The following is a 24,056-nucleotide window of genomic DNA, read 5'->3' as shown; positions in this document are numbered from 1 at the left end:
GGCTGTGCGGTATTTGCCAGCATGCCATCACTTCCTATTTTACAGTTCATTTTCTTAGTTCTGATGAATTTATCAATATCCTTTATTTTTTACGGCATCTCATCTAAAATTTTAATCTGTAAATTTTGCTATTTCTTTTCTCTAAAACAATTACTCTAAAACAATTACTTCAATGAGAAATCAATAAAATCATCCCAAGAGCAGATTTGTGACAATCCCCGTTCACCATTATAACACAGAAAGTTGACCATTCTGATAGCAGTCTTAAGCAGTTTCTAAGAGACGGTGTCTTACTTGCCCTTTAACTATAGAGCTGTTTTAACAATTAACCGATAGACTTAAAAAGTTCTTGAAAGATTGTAAATTATGCAGCCCTGTTCTTCTATTCACAGATTCATTAAATATGATTGAAGGAGTTAGATTAGAGAGACATTGGTTTTCTTTTGCAGAATCCATTCTGGATGGTGTCTATTTAATAATAATGATCTGAATCCTACAGTTTTACTTGTACATTACCACTGTTCATTTTGTTTTTTTTCTGAAGCAGTGCCTATTAGACCTGAAATTCCACTGTTGACCCTTATCTCCAGCTCTGATGATTTTATTGGGAATTTAAATATTGTTTTTAGGTCAGCTATTCCAATATCAAGTAGCTGATGAATACCAGTCGGCTTTGGTAACTCACTGTTCTTTAGTTTATTATTCAGCTTCAGTATCTCCTTCTTTTGAGTCTCATCTGGGTTAACTTCCCCAACTTCAATATCTTCTCATTTTGCATTTTTCCTTTACTGCTTCTTTTGTTCCCTAGTTTTCCAGAAAAACTGAGACGACTGGGTTTTTTTCATGCAGATTTCTTTTTCTGATAAAGTTTAAGAATTTTTGCATTATTATTTTTGTTTGCTGTTCAAGTTTTTATACTTAATTTTCATAAAATATTTTACTTACTCATAGCATATTTTCTTCTTCCTTCTAAGATGAATTTGTGCTGGTTAAATTAAAGTACAAGAAAAAAGCAGATTTAGTGCTATCCGAAACCAGCTTGTCCTGGTGGCAAATATAGAAGATACGATCTTTGGTTTTGTATCATTTGAGTAATACCATTGGTGTTGATTTTATGTTCAATTATTTTAATGGTGCCTTCATGCACTTAGCATTCCAAGCCGTGAAATCGGATGAAAATGGAACCTACATTCATTTTATGTTCTCACTGCTCATGCTATGTGTTATTTTAGCTGTAATCCTCCACCTTATTCAGTGCTAGCAAGCTGCTGGACCTCCTACATAGGAGTGAAATTGTTAGTGTTTTAAATTGATGTTCCAGACTGCTCAGGTAGAAAGAAGTTGCCTAAACTTATGTTAAACTTCCTCAATTGTCACATTAAGTATATGATATATTTTAATGACAAAGATAAAATTTTATGCAATTGCAAGAGTCTTAATGGTTCCATAAACATCAGCATGCAAAGGCATAAGATGACTTCTTTGCACATTTTGCAAAATGCAGTCAAGTTGACAGACTGATCCATAGTGACCCTAAGGAGTGCAGGTATTGCCAGGGCAAAGGGACCTTCCAAGAGAGAAAGAGACCTGGGGATGGGTTGTTTGCTTGCTGCTGAAGGTGGCCAGCAAACCTGCCTCTTGGAATCAGTGCTACCAGCTGCTGCAACAGAGCTGCTTCTGTACTTATTTTATAACACATGCATATTCTCTCCTCTGAGCTCATGCCTCTGTCATCACGCTTGAACATTGCCTGCTGTGTTAATCCACCAATAAAGAGACTTCAGGTCATACAATAATACGTGCCTTTACCTTCTGCCAGTACCCCTAGGACTGGCTATTAATTTTCAAGTCGTTGAATTTTCACTTAATGTACTGCAGCTCTCCGAAGCGTGGTGAATTTTTTTAACCATTAAAGCAGCTGTAAGCTGTATATATTAAATAACAATCAAATGATGACATGTAAAGAAGCAAGAGAACCCAAAACAATCTTTCATCAAAATAACCACAGACTGGGGGAGTATTTAGATTGCAATACACTTAGCTTTGTCTCAAGGGATGATGATGATGATGATGATAAAATGACTTGCTCCTCGCACTGACAGTCTAGTGGAGCAGGTTACTCCAGAAACGTCCCAGAGAGAGGTCAGCTGGGCCCGTCTCCAGCACCAGGGACCTGCTTTGAGATAGGTTCAGCTGTGTCCCAGGGCCCGCAGACGGCAGCCTGCGGCCACGGACCCTAAAGCCGCGCGAGGAAATAACCTCCGCTTCAGCGTTAGCCCCGCCGCTGCCCGGCCGCGCCGTCGGGGCCGCCCCGGCCGCAGGTGCGCGACTTGGGCGCCCTTCGGCCCCCGCCTGGGGTTTTACTTTGGCTACTTTTCTCCGCAGCTCTCTCGAGGGGGCGGGAGGAAGAAGCTGCAGGGAGAAATGCGCGGGGATTTTTTTGCATGTTGTGGCGAGCCCCGGCGCACGCCCGCTCCTCGCTTGCGCGGCCGCGGAGCGCGGCGCCGGCGGGGCGGGCGATGCACTGCAGCGTCGCGCACCGCCCGCTCCTCCCCCGGCCGCCGGCGCCCTCCGCGGCCGCGCAGAGCTGCCCGCAGCTGCCAGGCTTGCGCGGCGTCCCCGCGGCGGCACTTGCGCTCAAAGCAAGTATCTTTCTCCAGCAGAGCTGGGGGGGGGGGGGGGGGGGGTGACTCCTGCCGAGGGGGACGAGGAGGGCGAGGGGCTGGTGCCGCCCTCCCCAAACCGGCCGCCTGCGTGGCGGTGCCGGGCGCGGACGCAGCCCCCGCGGCTTTGCAAGCGCGGCCCGCGGCGCTTCTCCTTCCCGCTGAGGTCTCCGCAGGTGGGGCCGAGGGGCTCCTCTCCCATTGCGAGCTGCCTTCTGAGCAGCTTTAAAATGTTTTAATGTATGTACGAATAGCTTTAAACATATATATTTATATATCTATATGTATTTAAGATCCATTTTATTATCCTCTTTGGAGAGAGGGGAAAAAAAAAAAAAAAAAAAACCACAAATGCCACTCTTTCTCCCAAGCATGTTTCCCTTCTAGTAAGGGAGGCTCCTCCTCCGCTAGGGGTTGATTCGCCCAGCAGTTTTTAGGATAATTTATGGAGCAACCTGATGAGCCTATTGGCCGAGTCTCGCGGTCCTTGCGGAGTGGGTTCCTACCTGTTTGGGTGTTTTATTTATTTATTTATTTATTTTTCCCTTCCCCTCCCTTTGCCTCTCGCGTGCCGGGGGGACGGTGGGATTGGCAGGGTCGCTATTCCCCAGCTTCGCCGGAGAAAACTCGGGGGAAAAAGAAAAAAAAAAAAAAAAAAGAGCGAGCGCGACCTGCCGCCCATGGACCCGTGGGGGGGCCCCGCGCCCCTGTGGAGCCGCCGCCGCGGGGCCCGGCTGCTGCTGCTGCTGCTGACCGTGCGCCTGGGCAGCGGGTGAGTACGGCGGGACCCCCGCGCCCCGCGGCGCCCGAGCCGCGCTCCCGGCCGCGGCCGCGGGAGGCCGAGGCGGCGCCCTGCGCGCGGGGCAACTTCAGCGCAAACCGGCCGCCGCCGCGGCGCTCCCGGCCCCGGCGAAGTCAAACTTCGTGCCGCTCGCTCGGCCGCCGCGGCCGCGCAGCGCCGGCGGGCGCGCTCCCCTGCGCGCGCGCAACTCGCGTGGGGGCGGCTCCGCGCAGGGCGCGGCGGCACCCGAGGCGCAACAAGCTGCTCTGCGTTTGCTGGCGCCGCTCCCTTTCGGGTACGAGCGCGTCTCGGCCGCCTGGCGAGTGCCGGCCGGCTCTGCCGCTGCCGGGGGCGAAGACCCGGGGTTAAGGGCGGCTGCGGTGCCGCCAGCGGACGAGCTCCAGGGGGGTCCGGGGCGCCAAGAGTTGCTCTAACCTGCTTGGCGCTGCTGGTTGGGTTTTCACTTTCTCGCCACGCTGCCTTGTCCTGCGTGTGCCGCCGGGGAGCCTGAGCCTGGCTCCAGCCTCTTGCCCTCAGGAGCAGGATTGGGCCCGCGTCGGGGGTAGCGCCAAGGAGCTGCTGAAGTCCATAAAGATCAAACTGTGCATTTTAAGGAAGTTACAGAATTGATCCAAAGGGCTCTTGAATAAGCAATTTGGTACTGCCATGTAAGCATGTTTTTAGTATCCATAAACATTTAACAGGAAGCAATCTGAACATTCATCCCTTTTAATAATTCAGGGGTAGCATGCATCATTCCACAGGTTACACTTTCATAAAATTCACAAGGCAGTGTTGAAAGGGGAACTGGCTGTTGCCTACTGTGTCTTCCTTTCTAACAATAAACTAAATTACCATTCCAAGAGTATATAGCAGATGTGTAGTATGGAAAGTGGTAAAAATTCCATTAGGTATTAAAAAAAAATCCATTCAAATGCAGGATCCCCTTTCCTCCCCACACTGAATGATCATTTATCAGTCTGTGTGAAGTGTGTTGATCTCAGCTCATCTCTCTTCTCATCTTCAGACGGTTGCTGCGTTATCCCAGTTAGAAACATTACTGATTATACTTGTCTTAATCTGTGTCTTTTAAAATCTTGGCATATTATGGTAATATTTTTCAAAAGCTTTGATGGAAATTATACTAATGCAGCTGCGCATCTTCAGAATGTTTCTTAATGAGCATATTGTACCTCAGGTATGAAAGAAATTATCAAGTGTTTTCAGAGGAAAGAATATGCATGCTAATTTATCAGTCAAAGACTTAGTTACAATGGAGGAGAAATAACTAAAAAAAAGTTACAAATGAAGTATTTTTTTTATTTGTCAAAATATGGTTGTGATTACAGGAGTAAGTATAGATTTCTTTATTGTGGATAGATGTTATTAATGGTAGCATTTATAAAAAAGTTGATAAGAAGTCTTCAGTGAGAGAAAAAGGTAACTTTTAGGCATTTTTTATTTAATGCTTGAGAACATGTCAGATAAAATGGAGCCTTCAGTGTAAATATCCATATATCTGAATCAATTATTTTCAGGCTTGCTGAGACTATGTGGGAAAATGGTGGTTGTTGAGATTTTCTCTCTCTCTCGCTCTTTCTTTCTTTCCTTTTTTTTTTTTTTTTTTTTTTTTAAGTGACCACAAATGGACATGTTTTTCAGATCCTGATTCTCTGGTGTGTAATTCATTACAACTCAGTGATGTTTGCAGAGAGCCCTGGAGCTCTAGAGCCCTTTAGCAGCCTGCCACCAGTAGGAGAGAAACATCATTTTTCTGCCTCTTAGGATTCTTTTCTGTACTTTCAGCCAAAGTACAGGAATACGAACTTTCCCTTGAAGTTTGTATTAAAGCACAGAGAAGTAATGCTCTTTTCAAGAATAGACCAGACTGCACCAATTCTAGTTGTTTTTCCAAAAATGCCCTATAGGAGCCAACTCTTCTTATAACACATGCTTATAAAGGTTGCAAATTGCACAACTTCTAGTATCTGTTTATACAGAAACTGTTTTGTCTGGAGTGTGAGTAAAAGTTAGTTTGGATGTAAAAAGTGAAACTGAACCTAAATAAGGAAATTAGGTCGACTCCAACCAAGAGTTCACCCCTTTTAGTGTACTGCCCCAAAAGCTGTAGCATAATATTAGCCCAAACTTCTTGCAGCAAAGGGAACTTAGTGTTGTTGAAAACTACATAAAAGTCCATGAAACACTTGTTTTCCCCTAATTCTGCACTCACACAGCACAAACAGACCGTAATTCCCTGTGTACTGGTTGGAACTTCACCAGTCTGTATTCCGAAGGAGGATCGCTTCCACTTATTTCTTAGAATCAGTAGGGTTGGAAGAGACTTCTGGGAAAGAGTAGTTACCCAACAGTCACTGGAATATTCAGCAAACTCGTTATTACTGAGCTCAAATAAATAGATATTTCAAAGGGAGACCACAGCAATTGACCATATAATTAATATTATTTATCAGTAATCTAAAGACACAGGTAGTGTGTATTTCTGTAGTATTTCTTTTAATTTATACTACCTTTGAATGATATATTGGTCAGCCTCCATAACAATATGTTGCAAGCTTAACTTAATTTTACAGTATGTTCCCATCAGCTTTTAGTCTAATGTTTTAAAAAGCAGTTATAAATGTTCTATCAAGATGTAACTGTCAGCAGATACAAATGTCAAGTCGTATTTTCCTTTCTATTTCAAAGTCTCTCTTAGGAAAATACTTACATAAAACGGCCTATGTTTTCTTCTCATATAAATTCCTGGGATCAAAGTTAAGCCTGTTGTAACAACATGAGTTTTTAATGCTTGATAATAGTGATTTAGTGTTTCATGTGAACATTTGTGGTGTTTTTTCATTTTTATCATCATTCCCATGTGCTTTGTTCATGATGTGGCAGCAAAGAATCTTTGTTTTAAAACAAGCTTATTTTATTAACAGTTTATCAATATTTTATGTTGTTAGTATGCAGTTTAGCTAGACATAGTTAAATATTGAGAGGTATTTAAATTGTTTGTACATCATTCTCTTTCTTAAAATGGATTTAAAGGAAAATTTCAAATTATAGCAAACAAAGAAAAGGCACTTTCAGCAAATTACACTACATTTTGAATTACTTCTAAATTTTGTTTGTTAAAAGTTTCTCTTGTTAAAAAGAGCACCCTTACTAGCAGTTCCAGTCTCTCTGGGCTGGATGGAAAAGGGTCCAGGTAAGCACTTGCTGACTTTGATCAAAATTTTGTCATGGATACCCAAGTCTGGCTACAGTGTAAGTTACCCAGGGTAGAGGCCAGTAGTTTCTGTTTGAAGCTGTAAAGGATATGTGATAGTCTGAATATAACGCAGCACCTAGTTCCCATGTTAAGATGCAGGACTGCTTCAGTGGAGAGAATTGGATACCTTGGCACCTGCAATGTGGCCTGGAAGGTGAATTGCACTAATTTGTGCTTTTCTATATATAATAAGTCACACGTGTTGAATGCATAGAAGAGCAAAGAAATAGTTCTCCCAAGATGAGCAGAGAACCATTTTTGTAGCCAGATCAGTGAAAGAGGAGTATGCAGATTTTTTTCTAATTACCTGCATGGTTGTCTCTTGCCTTGCATACTAAACTGAGCGTATACTTAGGTAAAAAAGTAATATCTTAAAATACTTGGTAAAGAGTGACAGAGAGAAGTGATAATTATAAATGGCAGTTTGCAGCGCCGACAGGCACCTTTCAAAGGATGGTGAATGACAGCAACTCTACGTTTTGTTTCTTAACAATTCCAGTTAACGGTAACAGTTTGTAAGGAGGAGAAATTCAAATGCAATTGAACTAACCTGGAGATGACACTGAAGTCTTGATTCTGCAGTTTTACACACAAATACTTCTAACAAGTCTGAAAATAGTGTCGTGAGTCCAGCGGCCTACTGGCCTTTGCAGAGTCCCGATTCTATATAATTTAAACCTAAATGAGTAAGCGATGTGCCAGCACTGCAGTAGTACAGAGGACTGAAGAGCCTAGAAATGTCATCAGGAGTTGACCAGAAGGGATCTTGTTTTGAAAGAGAGGGTAATATCAGTGATATGGCAAAGATGAAAGGAAATACTTTCTAAAATATGCCTTCACCTGTAGATTTTCAAGTCTGTAGTATTTGCTGTGATAATCCAGTCTGACATGAAAATAAATAAAGCTGCAAGACTTAGGGTGCATTCAGTGTAGCTGTTGTAAGCACCTCCGTAAAGATGTGCCGAGGAGGAGTTCAAAGCTGCTTCTACAGTTAACTATTTTGCCTTATTTCTAGCCTGAGTTTTTGCTTCCAGCCACTGGAAGCATCTTTCCTAGTGGAAAAAGCCAAAATCTTTCCCAGTACCACCTTGGCAGATAGACATCAAACTGCTGTAGTCAGTTGGTCTTCAATAGGGAAACCAGTCATCAAAGCTCTTCCTAGTCTGGTTTGCATCCACCGAGTTTTTCCTGGAATAAAACTCAGAGCACCTCAAATTAATCCTGAAAATTCTTAAAGAAATCAACGTTTCAGTCGGAAAGTCTTTCTCTTTCCAGTCTAGTCGTTTCATGATATATTGTAGATTAGCTCCTCGCTCAGAGAAACCTCTTCCCAAAACCCAAAAAAGAGAAGCTGCTACTCAGTTATGTGCCTAGCAGTTGTTGCAGAATGGATGTTCTTGTCCAAAATGAAGCTTTATACAAGTGTGTCACAATCTAAGATATTCCATGCAGACTAGAATTTTCCATTGAATTGGATTTACCGTATACTGTCATACCATCTACTGTTAGAAATATTTCCTTGATACGTGTAGTTTAAGAGGCAACTTGATCACAGCTTACATTTTTCTCTTGGGTAAGTAAACTGAGCTACTTAAATTTCTTCAGCAAATACTGAATTATTTGTTTAGTCATTTTCTAAACCTTTTCGAATTTTTCAACCCTCTTTGAAGTCAGACCTCAAAAAATAGACAGATTATACAAATATTAGCCTCACTAATGGCATATACGCTCAGCATATTACTTTCCTACTCTTGCTTAATAGTGCACAGATAATATATTCCAGGATTAGCTCTCGTGTTCCTCATGTTCTTTTTGCTTTCTGCCTTGCTCCTCAAATTTAGCGTCACTGCATTCCTGATCTCTAGTAAGGTGTGAATGACCTTTTTTGTTCCTAAATCTATATATTTTTTTTTAATTTTTCTGGTTTTCAGGAAGACAGATAAACATACTGATAAATAGATAACAGGAGACCCATAGCCATTGAATTAAATCATTTGAGGTCTAAAAAATAACTGATTGTTATTCCTTTGACATAATGTAGTTCTGTTCTTATTTAAGGCAGTGTATCATGCAGGATTAAGTCGTCTTCTTATTATTAATTTAATATTATAGTCCAATTTATCTTTCAGAATAAAATTCAGCTGAGTGAAATTTGTATTAGGAAAAGTTGCAGTATTAAGTATTAATTTAGATTGCTAACTCTGTCATTATAAATCAGGACTTTTTTTTCCTTTGTTGTTCAGTATCACGTTTACATGACAGAATAAATTATGTAGATATTTTTAAAAAGAGAATACCACCAATATTTTCCTTGTGGGAGAAAGATACTTGATCTCACCAGCATAAGAATATATACAGGATTGTTTCCAGAGCTCCTTCAAGTAAGCTATGGACCTGTATCTCAGGATCTTGCTTTTTCAATTAATGGCCATCCCACCGATGGCCTGCAGGTTACATCCAACAGGAGACAACTCTGCCACAAATGTCATTCATCCTCTGACAAGAGGTGGAAAAAGATACTTCTGGTATAGGTACTTCTGTAGAAAGATACTTACGTTGTAGAAGATGCATGTTATATTTGCTACACAATAAATTATGTTGAAGAAGAGAGAATTTTGCTCACAGAGATTTTTATTACAAGGTTTAGGTGTCATCATTAACCCTTACAGAATACATTTGCCTCTTCCTAAAATTATTCGTTAATGTCATTGACTTTTGGATTAGTTCATGATTGTCTGGTAGCAATTACGCTACAATTTCACTAGAATCTGTTCACCGTACTTCTCTTGGGGACAGGTTGTCATTGTCTAGTTATTGTAGCTGTGGGTTTTTTGGGTGGTTTTGAGATGAATTCACCTATATGCTGTAATTGTGCAATGGTGCACGGTGCAGTGAAAGTTTTAGGTTCTGTTGCTACGTTTTGGTCTATACCTATTCTTTGCTTCCTGTGGGAGAGGAATCTTAACCTGCTCAGGTGAGTACCTGAATCTGGAAATATTTTGGGAAAAGTGCTTTTTTCTAAGGGCTGTAGTGGATTCCTAGTTATCTGGAGATGTTGCAGGAAAGATGCAATGGTTTGTGTTAATACAAAAATTTACACAAGTATATTGGAATACCAGTGACTTAAATAACTGAAAGCACCCATAAAAGAGAGTTCATTTCCTGTATTTCTTGAGGTCCTGATGACATTTTAATGTTGAAATCTAACTAAGTCAATTTTTCAGTTTGAGTATTGTAGTGATTCTGAGGTGGCATTTAATTAGGGTAACTATTTTTTTATTGAGGTTGTGGATTTCTGTATTTTTTTATGTGAGGTTTATTTTAGGTATAGTTCTACTCAGGAAAGTGTTTTTTGATTCAAGGCACTTGAACCCCATCAGCAGTATATCAGGTCACTCTGAACTCAAAGATAATTAACCATTCATCAGTCAAGTGTAGATACAAATCTGCAGTCTCTTGAGCTGGGCACTGACATGTGTCACATGAATTCATGTGTGTACGTCTTCGTGTGATGATCTTAGTCTGAAACTTCCAGGAGATCTGATAGTGTTGTAGATAGTAGCATGTTTCAGATACCCAAAGCGGTGATGTCTCTTCATTGTCATGTCTTTAGTAGTTTTGGGATATAGCTTTGGGATGTTTTATCCCTTATTTAATACTGTTTGTCACTTTTCAGTTATAGCTACTTAGACTCTATAATTAGTATGGTGACACTTTTATCTTCTGTTCTCTGAATCTCCATTTATTCCTCTCTGTTTGGTCTGGACTGGTTTGGTCTAGAACAGCAGTAGAATGTCACATTTTAATTACTTGATTGCAAGGTCTGGCCAAATCCCCAAACCAAAGTAAGATTTCAGAAAGTGGTGTTATTTCTGTGTGGCTGATGAGAGCTTCAGAAGGAAGCTAAACTGTTAGGAGACTTGCCAATCTATATTGGTAAGTTTCATTCAAATCCATCTGAAATAAGTCTCTAAAAGGAATCTGAGTGGAGAAACATTTCAGTTTCAGTCAAAGCAATGTAGGTTAGAAATACTTCGTTTTAATGTCTGCTTTATGTTCCTGATAAATTTTGTTTTCTGTTGCATGTAATAGCTCGAAAGCTTTCCTTAGAAAGGAAATGTTCCTCCTTTGTGGAGGAAAATCAATGTTTGTTTTTCGAAAGAATTCACAGTTGCAAAATTCTCTTGATCTTTAAGATTAAAATATAGTTGGCATAAGGGCCTCTACTGATTTTTTCAAATAACATTAGAAATGTTTGTACTAGAAAAAAGAAAGGTCCTACTTGCCGAAGATAATGAGTACTTTCAAATACTTTTCTAGGCAAAGGACTGCTTTAAGATACTGTAGTAATGATTTTCATCTGAACAAAGGAAGAGATCTACATGCACTTCAAATGTGGGTATTATGATCAATAAGCTGCACAGTTTTTGTTAGTCAAAACAAAACACACACAACATTCTGCAAGTCTGTAATCAGAACATGGAATAATTGATGCGAGTGAAGAGTTGAAGTGAGAAATGTGTCCTATTTCCTCTGCTGTCTGGGATGGAACAAGAGATGCATGTAGCATCAAGAATAATGATATTAACATAGCCTTTGCTGAAGGCATTTTTTTTCCCCTGCTGAAAGACTGTTTTTACCAAGCTGATATGCTTGAGGGCAGGGCTCAGAGGGATCTAGACAGTCTGGGAACATTATGAAATTCAACCAGGATGAATGTAAAGTCCTGCACCTGGGAAGGAGGAACCCCTGCAACTGTACAAGTCGGGAACAGGCTGGCTGATGAGCAGCTCTGCTGAAAAGGACCTGTTGTTTAGGGTGGGCAGCAAGCTGAGAACGGGCCAAATGTGTGCCCTGGTGCTGAAGAGGGCCAACAGCCTCCTGGGCTGCATCAACAGAAGCACAGCCAGTAGGCCAAGGAAAGTGATTTACCCCCCTCTGCTCAGCCCTCATGAGACCTCATCTGGAATACTGCATCGAGTTTTGGGTCCACTGCAGTGAGCTCAGTGGAGGGTCACCAAGATGAGTGGGCCTGAAACATTGCTTAGAGGACTGGCTGAAGGAGCTGGACTTGTCCAGGCTGGCGAAGGATGACTTTGGGGGGGACCCAACTGCATGGGGAAGTGATGGAGAAGACAGGGCCAGGCTCTTTACTGAGGTACAAGGTGGAAGCATAAGAGAATGGTCATGAATGGAAACAAAGGGAATGTCAGCTGAGTTTAAGGAAAAAAAAAATCATTGTGTTGGTAATTAAGCTGTGCAGCCAGTTGTCTAGTATGCTTGTGGGTTCTTTGTCTTTGGAGGTTATTAAGGCTCAACTGGACTAAGCTCTAAGCTCTAAGCACCTTGGTCTGACTTCAGTATTGGCTCTTCTTTGAGTAGAAGCTGAATTTCCAAGGTCCCTTGTAAAGTATATGAGTCTGTGAAAAAGGTAGGCGCTAACTTTTTTCCAGTATGGTTTGCTGTCTTGTTCGTGCAGGGTTCTTGCACCCTATTTCATAATATAGAAGAGGTGGGTGCAGAAACAGGTCCCTAGAAGATCAACAAAACTGGAAATAAAGATTTTTGTGACCACATGTGGTAGCAAAGAGCTATTTTTATTAAGGTGGTCAAGGGGAGATCATTCTATTAAGGAAGCTGAATATGTTTGAGAATTGAGCAGTTCTGAACAGAGAGAAATTGTGTATTATATGAGAGGACTGGTGGGAACTGATAATAGCTGCAGTGCTTTGGGTCTGAATGATAATTTTCGTGAGATCTTTCAAGACATTTGAATTAATAGGAACAAATTTGATCTGGTGTCATTTCAAATAATATATCTTATCACCTGAACGTTGACATGGGAGGAGAGCAATTTGTGTTGATCTCAGAACAAAATTCTTCTTCTGTGATATATTTTAGCTTTAATAATACCTGTTATTCTAAGTTCAAAAATTCACATTTCTGTAACTGTTTGTTGCAGTCAGGTTGTGCCTTTGTTAAGTGCTTGGAGTTAAGTCTGTTTGTGTTCAGTAACTTCTGTTCAGATTAGTATTTGTTACAGTATCACAGATGTACTGAAGATCATTTTATAAGCAATGTGATAATGCGTTCAGGTGACGGTCTTGCTGTGACTGAAATTAATTGTACTGAACTTACTGTGTGTAGGGGAGAAAATGTTTCATATCTTTTAGATACTTCAGAGCTGTAATGACTCAAAAGAGCTTGATCACCTGACACTTGTGATATGCGTTAAGATACCACAAGTCTGATAGTCTAAACACTAAAATATGTAGGCAACACTTCTCATTACAGAGAATGAATAGTTGAGAGACCTCCTTTTGTTCTGCTAGGGCTATGATTGCTCGTTTTTTAAACAATGCTTTGCTTACTTAATACTAAATGAACTTTTTAATGCATCTTATCCTAAAAATCTCATGTTTCTTTCTATATAGTAAGGATGTCTCTGGATTTTTTTGCATTCTTCCGTGATAATTTTGCTGATGACTTAAGGTCTGGATTCATCCCCTCAGTACAAACTGAGGAAGGAGAGGGGAAAGGGGAAATAGGGCAGGCAATTATGAATAGCCAGAGAAATAAGAGATTAAAGTAGGAGAATGAGAAGAGGATAAAATAATATGTATGTCCAAAAAAGAGACAGCCTAAGGGAACGTGGTAGTTATATTCAGGAAAAAAAAGGGTTTAGAGGATTAAAAAAAAGCGTAGATACTTCAGTGGGCAGAGAGATGCATATTGGCACATCGAAGAGCATGCTAAAGACTCTGTTAAGGCAGATAGAGGGGGAAATAGATTAATAAAAGCACCAGAGATAAAAAGGAGGTGGGGGAAAAATCTTTTGATTTTTTTACAAGTGTTTAACCAGTTTAGGAAGGATGAAGATGAAGGAATATAGGGTCAGCGACTGTATATACCACATGATCTGAGAGGACAAGTGACACTTTGTAGAGACCTATTTTCAGTAGCTGTGTTTAAAGGTGAGTTTTAAACTGAAAACAATTTCCTATAGATTGAGGGCCAGCAAATACCTGATAAAATATTGAAGGCAAAAGGTGGACTCAACCGACTGTTTTTTAGCATGAGTTTGTCCATTAAATCTCATTCTGAACTAAGCAGAATGGAGACACTTGACCTGGGTCTTCTCAGCACTGTAAACAGAGTAGTGGGAGATTATGATAAAAGCAACATAGAATATCACTAGACTCATTCTAATAACAGAATTCCTTTCTGTGGTGAATAAAATTTACCAGTGAAGAAGCTGATAATGAAAAGCAAAAGAGAGTTCACTACTTTAGAAATTCCATAGAACTGATGTTAAAAGAAAATAAGTGTGAAATCAGCCATCAAGTTTGGAAGATGAATCTTGAGAAATGTCTAAAACATTCAGTATTGATAGTTAGTAGTGGAAGAAAGCCTTCAAAAAATCTTTGGAGAAAAGTTTCATTTTGTATCCATGACTACGTGGACCTGCTGCTGTTGCTGTTTCTGAGAAGAAGTAATATTTGTGTATATTTAGGACTCCCAATCTGTCAAATCCTGAAGGATACTGCAAGTCTGTCTGGGGTCTTCATTTTACTTTTAGGTGGTCCAATAAAATATTTAAATATGTGTTTTAAGTAGGTAACATAAGAATAACTGCTCAGTCCTACCATGCTTAAGTCACATTTTGCTCTTTATGTAATGGCAGAAATTTCTTTCCGTCTTAGGCACTGCCTAAGCTTGCCATCCTTCTAGAGCTCAGAGTTTCATCTATACTTAGTCCTTTGCCTGGTTATTCACATGACACATGTCTAAGAACTTTCTTTTTAGTTTCCTAATTACAATCATCACCAGCTTCTGTAAAAATAACTAATGCTGGATGTTGGGGTGTTAGTGCCCGTATTTTGATTTTTTTCAGCAGTGCTTTTTATCTTTCTTTAATGTGTGCAATTTGGCGAGGTCATCTGACAGCTGAACACAGGCAGGCCACAAAATACGCTTTTAAAATGCTGTAACAACATATCATATTCAGTGTTCTGGAATAAGGTAATGTCTAGTTGGGTGCCTGACTAATTGCAAGCTGTTGCTTTCCTGAAAATATTATCTGGACTGAGTTACGAAGCTCATCTCGCTACATGTAGCATTTGAAAAAAACTTTTCAAGTTGTATCATTGCTAACAAAATACTCTTCCATGTTTATTATTTGGGAAACGTTGTCACTTTGTCGAAAATTTGAGAAACTAGTGCTTAAAAAAAAAGGGTACTAGAAAAGAGAAGTTAAATTGTATTATGCTCCCTAAATGTAATATGCTGGGAAGCCTGGGCAGTGACTAACTGCTGTCCTAGGGCATGCTTCGTGTTTCATTAGCTGCTTGTGTATCATGTGGCAAAAGCGTGTGAGCTGCTGGGACCTTAGGTGTAAGAAGCAGGAAAGTGCCGTTATTGATTGTGGAGTCTTTTATTGTTTTCACTTTCTCCTGCGAACCTTATTCTTGTAGAGATCATGTCCCCACCACTTTCAGCTCTGGGTGGAAATAGGAGCCTGAGGGTGGGCGACTAAACTGATTCTTGTTTCTGTTGAAATACTCCTGTTTATACTGTATGTGGACTTCCGCATGCAATATTTAATGATAACTCATGCTGCAAAAGGCACTAGGCGCACTCCCACTATATCATTTTTTTTCACTTCATTACAAACCTGGCAGATGTTAATTGCAACTTAAAGCTCATCTGACTGTTTTTTCTCATATTTAAAGTAGAACAAAGACCTATGATATTAATCTCTGAAGATGAACATGTTGTCTGATGTTGAAAGGACTTACTCAGTCATTAGTCACTTGGGCTCAGGGATTTATTAGTCATGGTAATGTCTCTAATTAGTTGAAGGACAGAGAGCATAATTAGGGCACTTTCTACCTAATTACTGTTAACTGTGTGCATGGAGTTACTGTTGACTTTGAGGTTAACTGAGGCCTTATAACAGCAAGCATGTTAAGAAATGAAGTCTCTCTTTCTTACTTGTAAAATCATTGAAATTAGGATTAACGTCTGCAAATAATAGCATTGTGCCATGAAATAGAGATTTTTTAATGTTCAGTATCGTATTTTTGCTCTGAATCATTCTCTCTCCAGACATTCTGAAAAAGACCTACAGAGTGAATTTTGTTGAAACAAATCATATCTTACAGAAAATGGAGAGAGAATCAAGCATTATGTCCTGTGTATAGTGAAATAACTTTCAGATGAACTTGGAAAGAAAAAGAATTCTCTTTTGAAGTAAGTTTGCCTTTTTTGTGGTTGTGAGAGGGAAGAGTACTAATATTAAAGAAAGTGAGGGTGGAGTTAGTTGGCGTTAATCTTCATAGGTTTGCAAGATTTATTTCAACTGCAAAGAAGTACAGAGGTGCTCAGCCCAAGTTACTGCCTCTGCTGAACATTTGAAATGCAGACCTGAACTTAGCAAATTGAATTTCAAGTCAGGACATACAATGTTGTCTTCTGTCTTTCCTTCTGTCCTGTTCCAAAACGCCAGGGAAAAAGCTGGACTTTGCAAAGTGACATGAGGGGATCAGAGACTCAGGTTAAACATGAACAATTTGGGACCATTTTGTTTTCCAAACTGAAAGTTTCTTTAAAGCATATAGGCTAGCAACCTCAGTTAGATCCTGGTAACACTGTATCAACTGATCCTACTGACAGACTATGCAATTATAATGGCATTTCTGTCTTTGAAGCAGAGTGGTTCAAACCTATTTAGAATGACAAAAATCAGCCCTGGATTCATAGAAATGAATGTATATCCACTGTCTGTTTGCATTCTTGTCCTGTTGCATTCTTGTCTAGGTGCTCTGTGTTTGGTGAGTAAGTTGCTCTACCTCATACACTTGCTTCACCATTTCCTGTCGTTATTAATCCCACCAAAACCTTTGGATTAAGAATTCAAGTTGACAAATGCGTCGTTGGAAGGCAGGTAGAAAGTTTTCTATATAGTCTACTCACATCCTTCTTCCAACTAGCATCATTTCTGTCTTGATTATGTAACTGAATGTTACCTGCCATGACTTACGAATAAAAATTGCAGAACCAGGTGCCAGTAGCATTGCAAAGACATAATAGTTTTTATTAAATGCTCAGTGGTCTTGTGCATGTTTTAAAAAAGAGTTAAGATGATAGTTTGGGTACCAGGATGGGTTAACCACAGTCATTCATATTTGAAAAAGCTAGTAAGATAGGATAAAAAGAACTGAGAATAGCCTCTTCCACAGTGAGAGTACAATATTCCAGTTCCTTCAAATTTGCTTTTATTGATTTCCAATTTGTATTGATTCCTTTGCTGGTTTAACTGAGGGATTAGTGCGTCACAAGGTCTTGTTAACCAAGTGTGCTGGTATGTGTTTAGATACTTCCTCTAAATTAATGTAATGTCTCTGTATTTCTTTTTTTAAGAGCTGTCACTGTTTTTGGCATATAATATTTTCTAGGTAAAATTAAGTAGTTTCTTGTTAGTAGTAGGAAAAACACATTTTAAGCCTAGTTCCTTGTCAGATGCTTAAAATAAATGTGGTTTCTAAAAACAAAAACAAAACAAAACAACCCCCCCCACACACTGCCTTTACTGAATTTATTTAGTAGTGACTGGAAAAGATGTAGGATGAAATTTTTCCCTCTCCCCTATGTCCACCACAACCTCCCTGGTACTGCATCATTAATAGAAGAGACATTAACAGCTTACAGAAAGCTGTGTGCCTCTCTGCAACTCAGAGTTTTAAAGCTGGAAAACCAGAGGTTTCCCATCAAACAGGACAAGAAGTGAAAATCTGGAACATGCTTTTTTTTTTTTTTTTTTTTAATTTCAGATATATTTAAATACACTAAATAGTGGAAGAGAGAGAAATTGAGAGGAGCATTATAGAGAAAAAAAAGTCATCAAAATATCATGAATTTGGAAAGGGGTGATCAGTAAAAATGTTTTTACCAGGAGGATAATCAAGCAGTGAAGCAGGATACCCAGAGAGGTTGTGCAGGCTCCATCCTTGGATGTTCTCAAGACCCGACTGGAAAAGCAGCGACTGGGTCTGATCTCACAGCTGTCCCTGCTTGAGCAGGAGGTTGTACTCGAGTCCCTTCCAACATGAATTATCCCGTGAATCTACTGCAGATAAATTGGTGAGGAGCTGTTTAAACTGGCAGAATATGCAAGGGACCAGGTGGAGGCAGCATGGTTGTGCCTCCTTGGGCTTGGGGTGGCCATGGGCCTTTCGCATGACCCCCTGTCGTTTTCGTTGCTGGCTAGATCTAGACAGCTCTTAATACTGATGCGAAAGGGACATCGAAAGGGGACACAGTTGTCACTTCAAATTCTCTGCAAATAATCGTGCTGATCCTGAGATTCAGGTGCCCCGGCTCTGTACCGCGCTCTGGTAGTTCCCGTGCATTTTCTGCTGCTTGCAGCGGGGAGGCCTAAAAGGGGAGGAAGAAGAGGCCGATTTTGTTGTGGTCGTGTCTCTTTTCTTAGCGGTTTATTTATACGTTTAGTTTTGCTCCTCATTATGTGAACCTCCTCCCCTGGGGAGGGCTGGGGCAGCCTCTGCATTCTCAGCAACCTTCAGCTAACTTCTATAGTAATTAGGCTATATAATTACAACGGGGCCAAAAAAAAAAAAAAGGCGGCGTAGTAACAAAACATGAACGAGAGAGCAGTAGGTAACTTTGAGGGAAAGAGTGTGCATTTGCAAAACTTCACTTCCTGCTTCTTTTAGTGCTTCCATTAGTGGAATCCAGCTAAATGGGAAATATTAAATATTTAGTGCCTGACATTTCTATAATGTCTGTGTAGTCGTGTAGAGATATTAACTGTTATACAGAGCATTTCCAACTAAAAGAAAGGAAGCACCTTTCCAACTGTTCCAGGGGAAAGTGACGGTGAACCTCATGTTTAGGTTGCGTGTTACATTCAGCTCTAAGAGACTGTTGCGACTTGTTTGCAGCAAGCTAAGTATGAAGGTCCTGGTTTCCTTTGGAAGGGCTCCAAGTTCCCTGTTAGGCTCCCAAATTAAGCAGGTGTACCAAACCCAGCCTGATCAGTCTCCACAGCCGTGCTAGCCCTGAGTTTCAGGGAGACTTAGTAGTCTTATTTGAAAAGTGATGCAATGTGTTATGCATCCAGGCTGTTTTAGTGCGTTTGCACAAAGGACCAGAACAAAAATTAAGCATTCCTATATTCCTTCTCTCTCATTTCCTGACGTCTTCTATCCTCTTCTCATGAAGGCAAAATGTTGTCTCCGTACGGAACTAACTCCCTTGTGGTGTGCGTTCTTGTAAGAAATTTACTGAAAAATTCCACCCTTAGTCCTGAGGGCTGTGTAAGTCTGTGTAATTTAAAAGCTCTTGAAAATCTCTTTCTAATAATATAACAATAACATTTTGTTAATTGGTATAAGGCTAGTAATTTTATTTCGTTTCTTTTCCTGGAATACCTGGGCTTATGCTAACATTGAAGCTGATCTATGTGAATGGTGTGTGCTATGTAGTAGTTGCTAGCTAGTCTCCATTTGTGAAGATGTGTCGTGTGACTGTAGAGTTACTGCTGTCAGTCTGATGCCCTTTGCTTGACTTGGAGCCCATAGCAGTTCCCTAAAATATGCCAGATGAGTAATACAGATTGCAAACTTTAGCACTGGAGAAATATTTAAGTCCACACTCATTTGATTCAAATGGAGAGAAAACTCCAGGCATTCTTTGACCTTTCAATGCTCACGTGAGTGAATCCACTGACACAATCAACCTATTGCCATTTTCCTAATGGCTTAGTATAACTAAATAATAAATAGTCTGTAAGCTGCATATTTCTGTTTACCCAATTAAAAAGTAGGCCATAAACGGATGTAATTGTTTTCCTTTCTGTGTTTGTTCCGTCTTGATAAAAAGTATACATACAGATAGACCAGGTACATTATTGAAACACAACTTTGTCTCTCGACTGTGAACGTTTAGTTATAATGTAGGAAAGTAATGTTTGTTTTCTTAAAATTTGAATGGAGTTAGATGAGCAGAGGTGAGATATCTTTTATATAGTAGTCACAACAGAGGCTGTTAGGGGAGAAATTCTGTTAATGTTCTTGATACCAGGAGATACCTATTACAATAATTAAACATCTCTTAAAAATGCTAGTACCGTGTTTTGAAAATGGATGAAAGGCCTGGGAATTCCATTTAGTGTCTCAAAAAGAAAAAGGAAAAGGCTCACAGAAGATCTCGACTATTGCTTTTATTAATTTGACTCACAATTTTTCTGTATGTAGGATGGGTTAATGCTTTTCTTGATGTGTTTATTAGCTAACACTTTCTACTGCCATAAAACAAAATGTGTTATTTTAAATAAGGGTCTACCCGCTTCTGTTGGCACCAGAATACATTTGATATTTATCAAATAGCTTAAATATGTTCATATTTTATTAGTTTCATCTTCACACATCTGTTTCACTGTTTAATTCTAACCTTGATTTATTTTATTCAATCACAATCAGAGCTGATAAAGCAGATGATGAAGACGATGAAGATTTAACTGTGAACAAAACATGGGTCCTTGCACCAAAGATTCATGGTGGGGATGTGACTCATATACTGGACTCCTTACTTCAAGGATATGACAGTAAACTTCGGCCAGATATTGGGGGTGAGTCCTTAAAATAATTCTGTAAATAGAAGACAGGAAGCAGAGGATGTTTGGGTTTCATCAAAAGCGGGAAAAATCTGTTTAGTGCTATTTTTAAAAATGGGTATATCAAACTAGATAGAAATAAAATGCAACAGTTTTCTAGAATAGTAAAAAAATAACATTATGTGCGTGCCTGTTTCTGTTGTACTTGCAGTCTCTTTATGTTATGTAAAGTATTGTCTTTTCTGGAGTGACAAGCAGTATTTTTATTAAATCATTGACAGCAATTATATTTTGCTTTGTTATTCTAAGATCCGCTGGCAGAAATAATTCTAGATATTTATATATATAAAAATATAAATATATATATAAAAATATAATCAGTATATATATAATATAACCAGTTAAAGTCAGTCAAAAGTTTGATCCTGAATCCGTTGAAATTTATTAAGACATTACCCCTAGACCTTTTTATTCTTTGTAGAAAATAAACTGTGTATGTATTATGAGCAGATTTATTCCTTTACCTCAGATTTTGAAAAACTATGTAAGTAAAAATTTAAAAAGATAACTTAGGACTATATCTTTTGTAGAGGAATATAGGAGGGGAGACCATTACCATAGCTCAAACATTTCAGCTAGTAGGAAGGCAGCTTTTTCTGTCAATAGTGAAAGCATCAATCTGAATATAACTATTAAATGTAAGTATTATTTGGAAGAGTCTTACTCTGAAACTGTGGAGTTTGTGAAAACTTGGCAAACTCTTGAGTACCACATGCATGGTGAGTCAAACCAGGAAAAATAATTTATTCTCTCTCAGTTTGTTTTCTGAACTGTGAAGGGAGAGGTGGAGGACACGATTGTTAAGTACTTGGTATTTTCTATCAAAGAAATGCAGTGCAAGTCCATAAGCTGCTTATACTATAAACAATACTACAGTCTACCCTTTTGTTTCGTTTATGTAGGAGAACAGCGAGATGCAATCTCAGACTAAGTATTTTCTTTTCAAAGCTTCTAACAAATTGTTTTCTGCCCCAAATTTCTTAGTTCTGTTTTACTGTTGACTGTTGCCTTGAAGATGTTGAATGGCAATTTTGCTCTCCCTTTCATAACAGAATCACATGTGAATCTCATGAAGTTTATGTTGTGAGTCTTTGCCTTCAGGTTCATTTAACTGAATTATTGTGAACATTTGGACAACAAGAAAGATCTTTTAGCGTATTTTCCCTTAAATTGTCAGTATGTGACAGATGCATGCCATTCCTCTTTTCCAGGCTGCCTGATAAAACAGACAGCAAAGGGACTATGAGGGAATAAACTGACTCCGCTCGGAGTCCTTCTCATGATCAGCTGGTAGGTGAGGATGCAAGAAGAGAGAATTCTGTTTCTCTTCTCTCACTGTAAAACTTAGAAATGAAAAAAGGAAGACAGAAGAAGAGTTCCTTCTGACATATAAAATGTGTTTAGAGGGATGCAGAAGAATTTTACCTTACTTTTGTGGTTTTTAGAAATTCCATCTGTATTTTATGCACTGAGTCTCGATAGTGCAAGAACTCTGCCTTTTTGTGAGTAATTCAGTGTACAGCTTTTTAGGTTGTGGGGTTCAAGGATCAATTTCTGAAAGCAGGTGCTTCCCACCCCAACCTCCCTTTCTTCACTCCCCTGATGTCTTATACTTTGTTACACATCTGGCCTTTGCTATCTGGGTCCTGCCTCCATCCAATGTATTAGACCATCAGATGTGCCAGGATCATCCAGTGTGTTGAGGATAGCAGACTTGTGGGGATGTTCACTTTATGGTCAGGATTAAAATTATTAAGCCTGACTCTGCTGGGTGCAGGGGAAGCTGCAGGCATGGGCTCCACAGGGCAGAAATTTCGAACCACGTAAAAGTAACTTTCGTCTTCAAATTCAGTCCAGCTGCTCAGGAAATGCAGCAGATACTTTACAGACAGAGAAACAGTATCAGGCTACAGAACATTCATCTTAGTCTGCTTCAGTTATATTGGATAAAATCCGGTGTCATTTTCCACATCTTCTCAGTATATGTCAGTCCTTGTACAACAAGATTATTAAACTAGGATTATAATTATCTTTCAAAGTAATAATATCCCACAGAATGCATTTTTGCTGTTGAATTACAAAGCTTAGTTATGTAATAGCAACATTTTTTGTTTCTGAGTCTGGACTTAATGGGTTTGAATAGCAGAGCAGAATTTGTTCTCTTCCTGATGTTGACGCAGAATTTCAGCATCTCAAAATAAGAATAGCTGTGTTGTTGTTAAACACACTGCTGTTTGAAGGAGATGATTTCCTCTTTTCCTGTTAGCTGGCCAAATGAAAGTTGAGAAGTCAGTGGCAATACTGAAATCTAATAGGAAAAAAGCACATTGTGTCATTTTCTGTGTCTCAGCCATGAGTTTTACTGATTCATTAATTGCTACCCCTTGCTATGTTCATTAAACTTATTAGTCTTTAACTCATTATATGTAATGCACTGTGAGGTGCTTGGAGCATAGGGACAATATTATTAAAGTACATTCTGCTCCATACAAAATATTAGTAGTTACCATCTGAAGTCTCTTATCTGTTGTATAAATCCCTTTAATTACAGATATAACCTTGTGGAGTGTTGATATAGTAATAAAACTGTATTGTTGTAGTAATAAAACTGTATTATTGTCACTGTAAGGTTACCTTTAGGCTTCCTAATTTTATAAGGGCCACATTGTTTTAATTTCAGTCTTGGATGAAACTAGTTGCCATTTTTAGACTTTACCTTTTAAAGGAAATAATTCTGTTTTCTATTCCATCCCTCACAATTTAAAATTGCTAATATAATTAATGCTAATCTGTCAATTTATAACACCTATTTTGTGCAGACATGTCTCATGTCCAATTTTGTGTACTGAGTAGGTAAAAACACTGATTAATTTGCAAGTTTGAATAGAAATAGGGAATAATCATCACATATCCATACTTTTAATGGAGTATCCAAGGAATTTATAATTTTTTTCAGTCAACAATTTGAGGAAAATTATCAGTGGTAGATTTTTTTTAAGAATTTGGAGGAGAGGATGTTAAGCAATGTAGAAGATACTCATGGACATAGATAAATTCCTACCTAGAGAAATTTGGATAGTTATAATTGCCCTCTAAGGAGGGCATAGGTAAATAATTGCATCTTAGCGCACCAGTGTGAAAAGTCATGTGCCCAGGCGTGTACAGGTAGTATTAATAAAACGTGAACTTTCAAGAGTTTGATAGAGGAGCTGATGCTGAAAAGGTAAGGCTGTTAGAAGATAGTATGTTGAACAAGTGCTCTTAGAATTGACAGAAGGACGATTTGATTGCTAGGCAAACAGGAAAATACCAGGAAGATACGTGTATATATTATTAAAGAATATTTCACAAGAAATGAAGGAAAATTGAAATACTAGAGCAACATCCATAAGAACTTATGTAGTGAATGTTAAAGGTGGTGGGGTGTGCATACTACATAGGAAAAAACAGAAATTAAAGTGCTGGGGTTGGAGTATTTGCTAAAGATTGGTGTCTTTTAAATAAAAGAGTAGGAGAAGAAAAGTGGAGAACATGGCTCTGTTTTCATCAAAATCACTTTGAAAAAATTCTGTGGGGATGGAGCTGGAAGCTGATAGGCAGTTGAGGCTGAATTCTGATATTACTGTGATACTTTCATAT

General features: G+C 39.2%; 1 protein-coding gene across 1 annotated transcript in view; it reads left to right on the top strand.

Annotated features, from left to right (window-relative positions):
• The first annotated feature begins 9,597 nt into the window (after window positions 1–9,597).
• Window positions 9,598–24,056, top strand: part of GABRG1 (gamma-aminobutyric acid type A receptor subunit gamma1) — a 47,277-nt gene continuing 32,818 nt past the window's right edge. Inside the window, exons 1-2 of the mRNA XM_062574518.1 lie at window positions 9,598–9,695; window positions 20,224–20,372. Coding sequence (XP_062430502.1) covers window positions 9,598–9,695; window positions 20,224–20,372 — 247 coding nt within the window. The remainder of the gene's footprint in view (window positions 9,696–20,223; window positions 20,373–24,056) is intronic.

This window comes from Rhea pennata, chromosome 4 (assembly GCF_028389875.1).
Source record: "Rhea pennata isolate bPtePen1 chromosome 4, bPtePen1.pri, whole genome shotgun sequence".
Taxonomy (NCBI): domain Eukaryota; kingdom Metazoa; phylum Chordata; class Aves; order Rheiformes; family Rheidae; genus Rhea; species Rhea pennata.
Note: the sequence above shows the minus strand (reverse complement) of the source record. Positions and strands in the feature narration are given on the sequence as shown.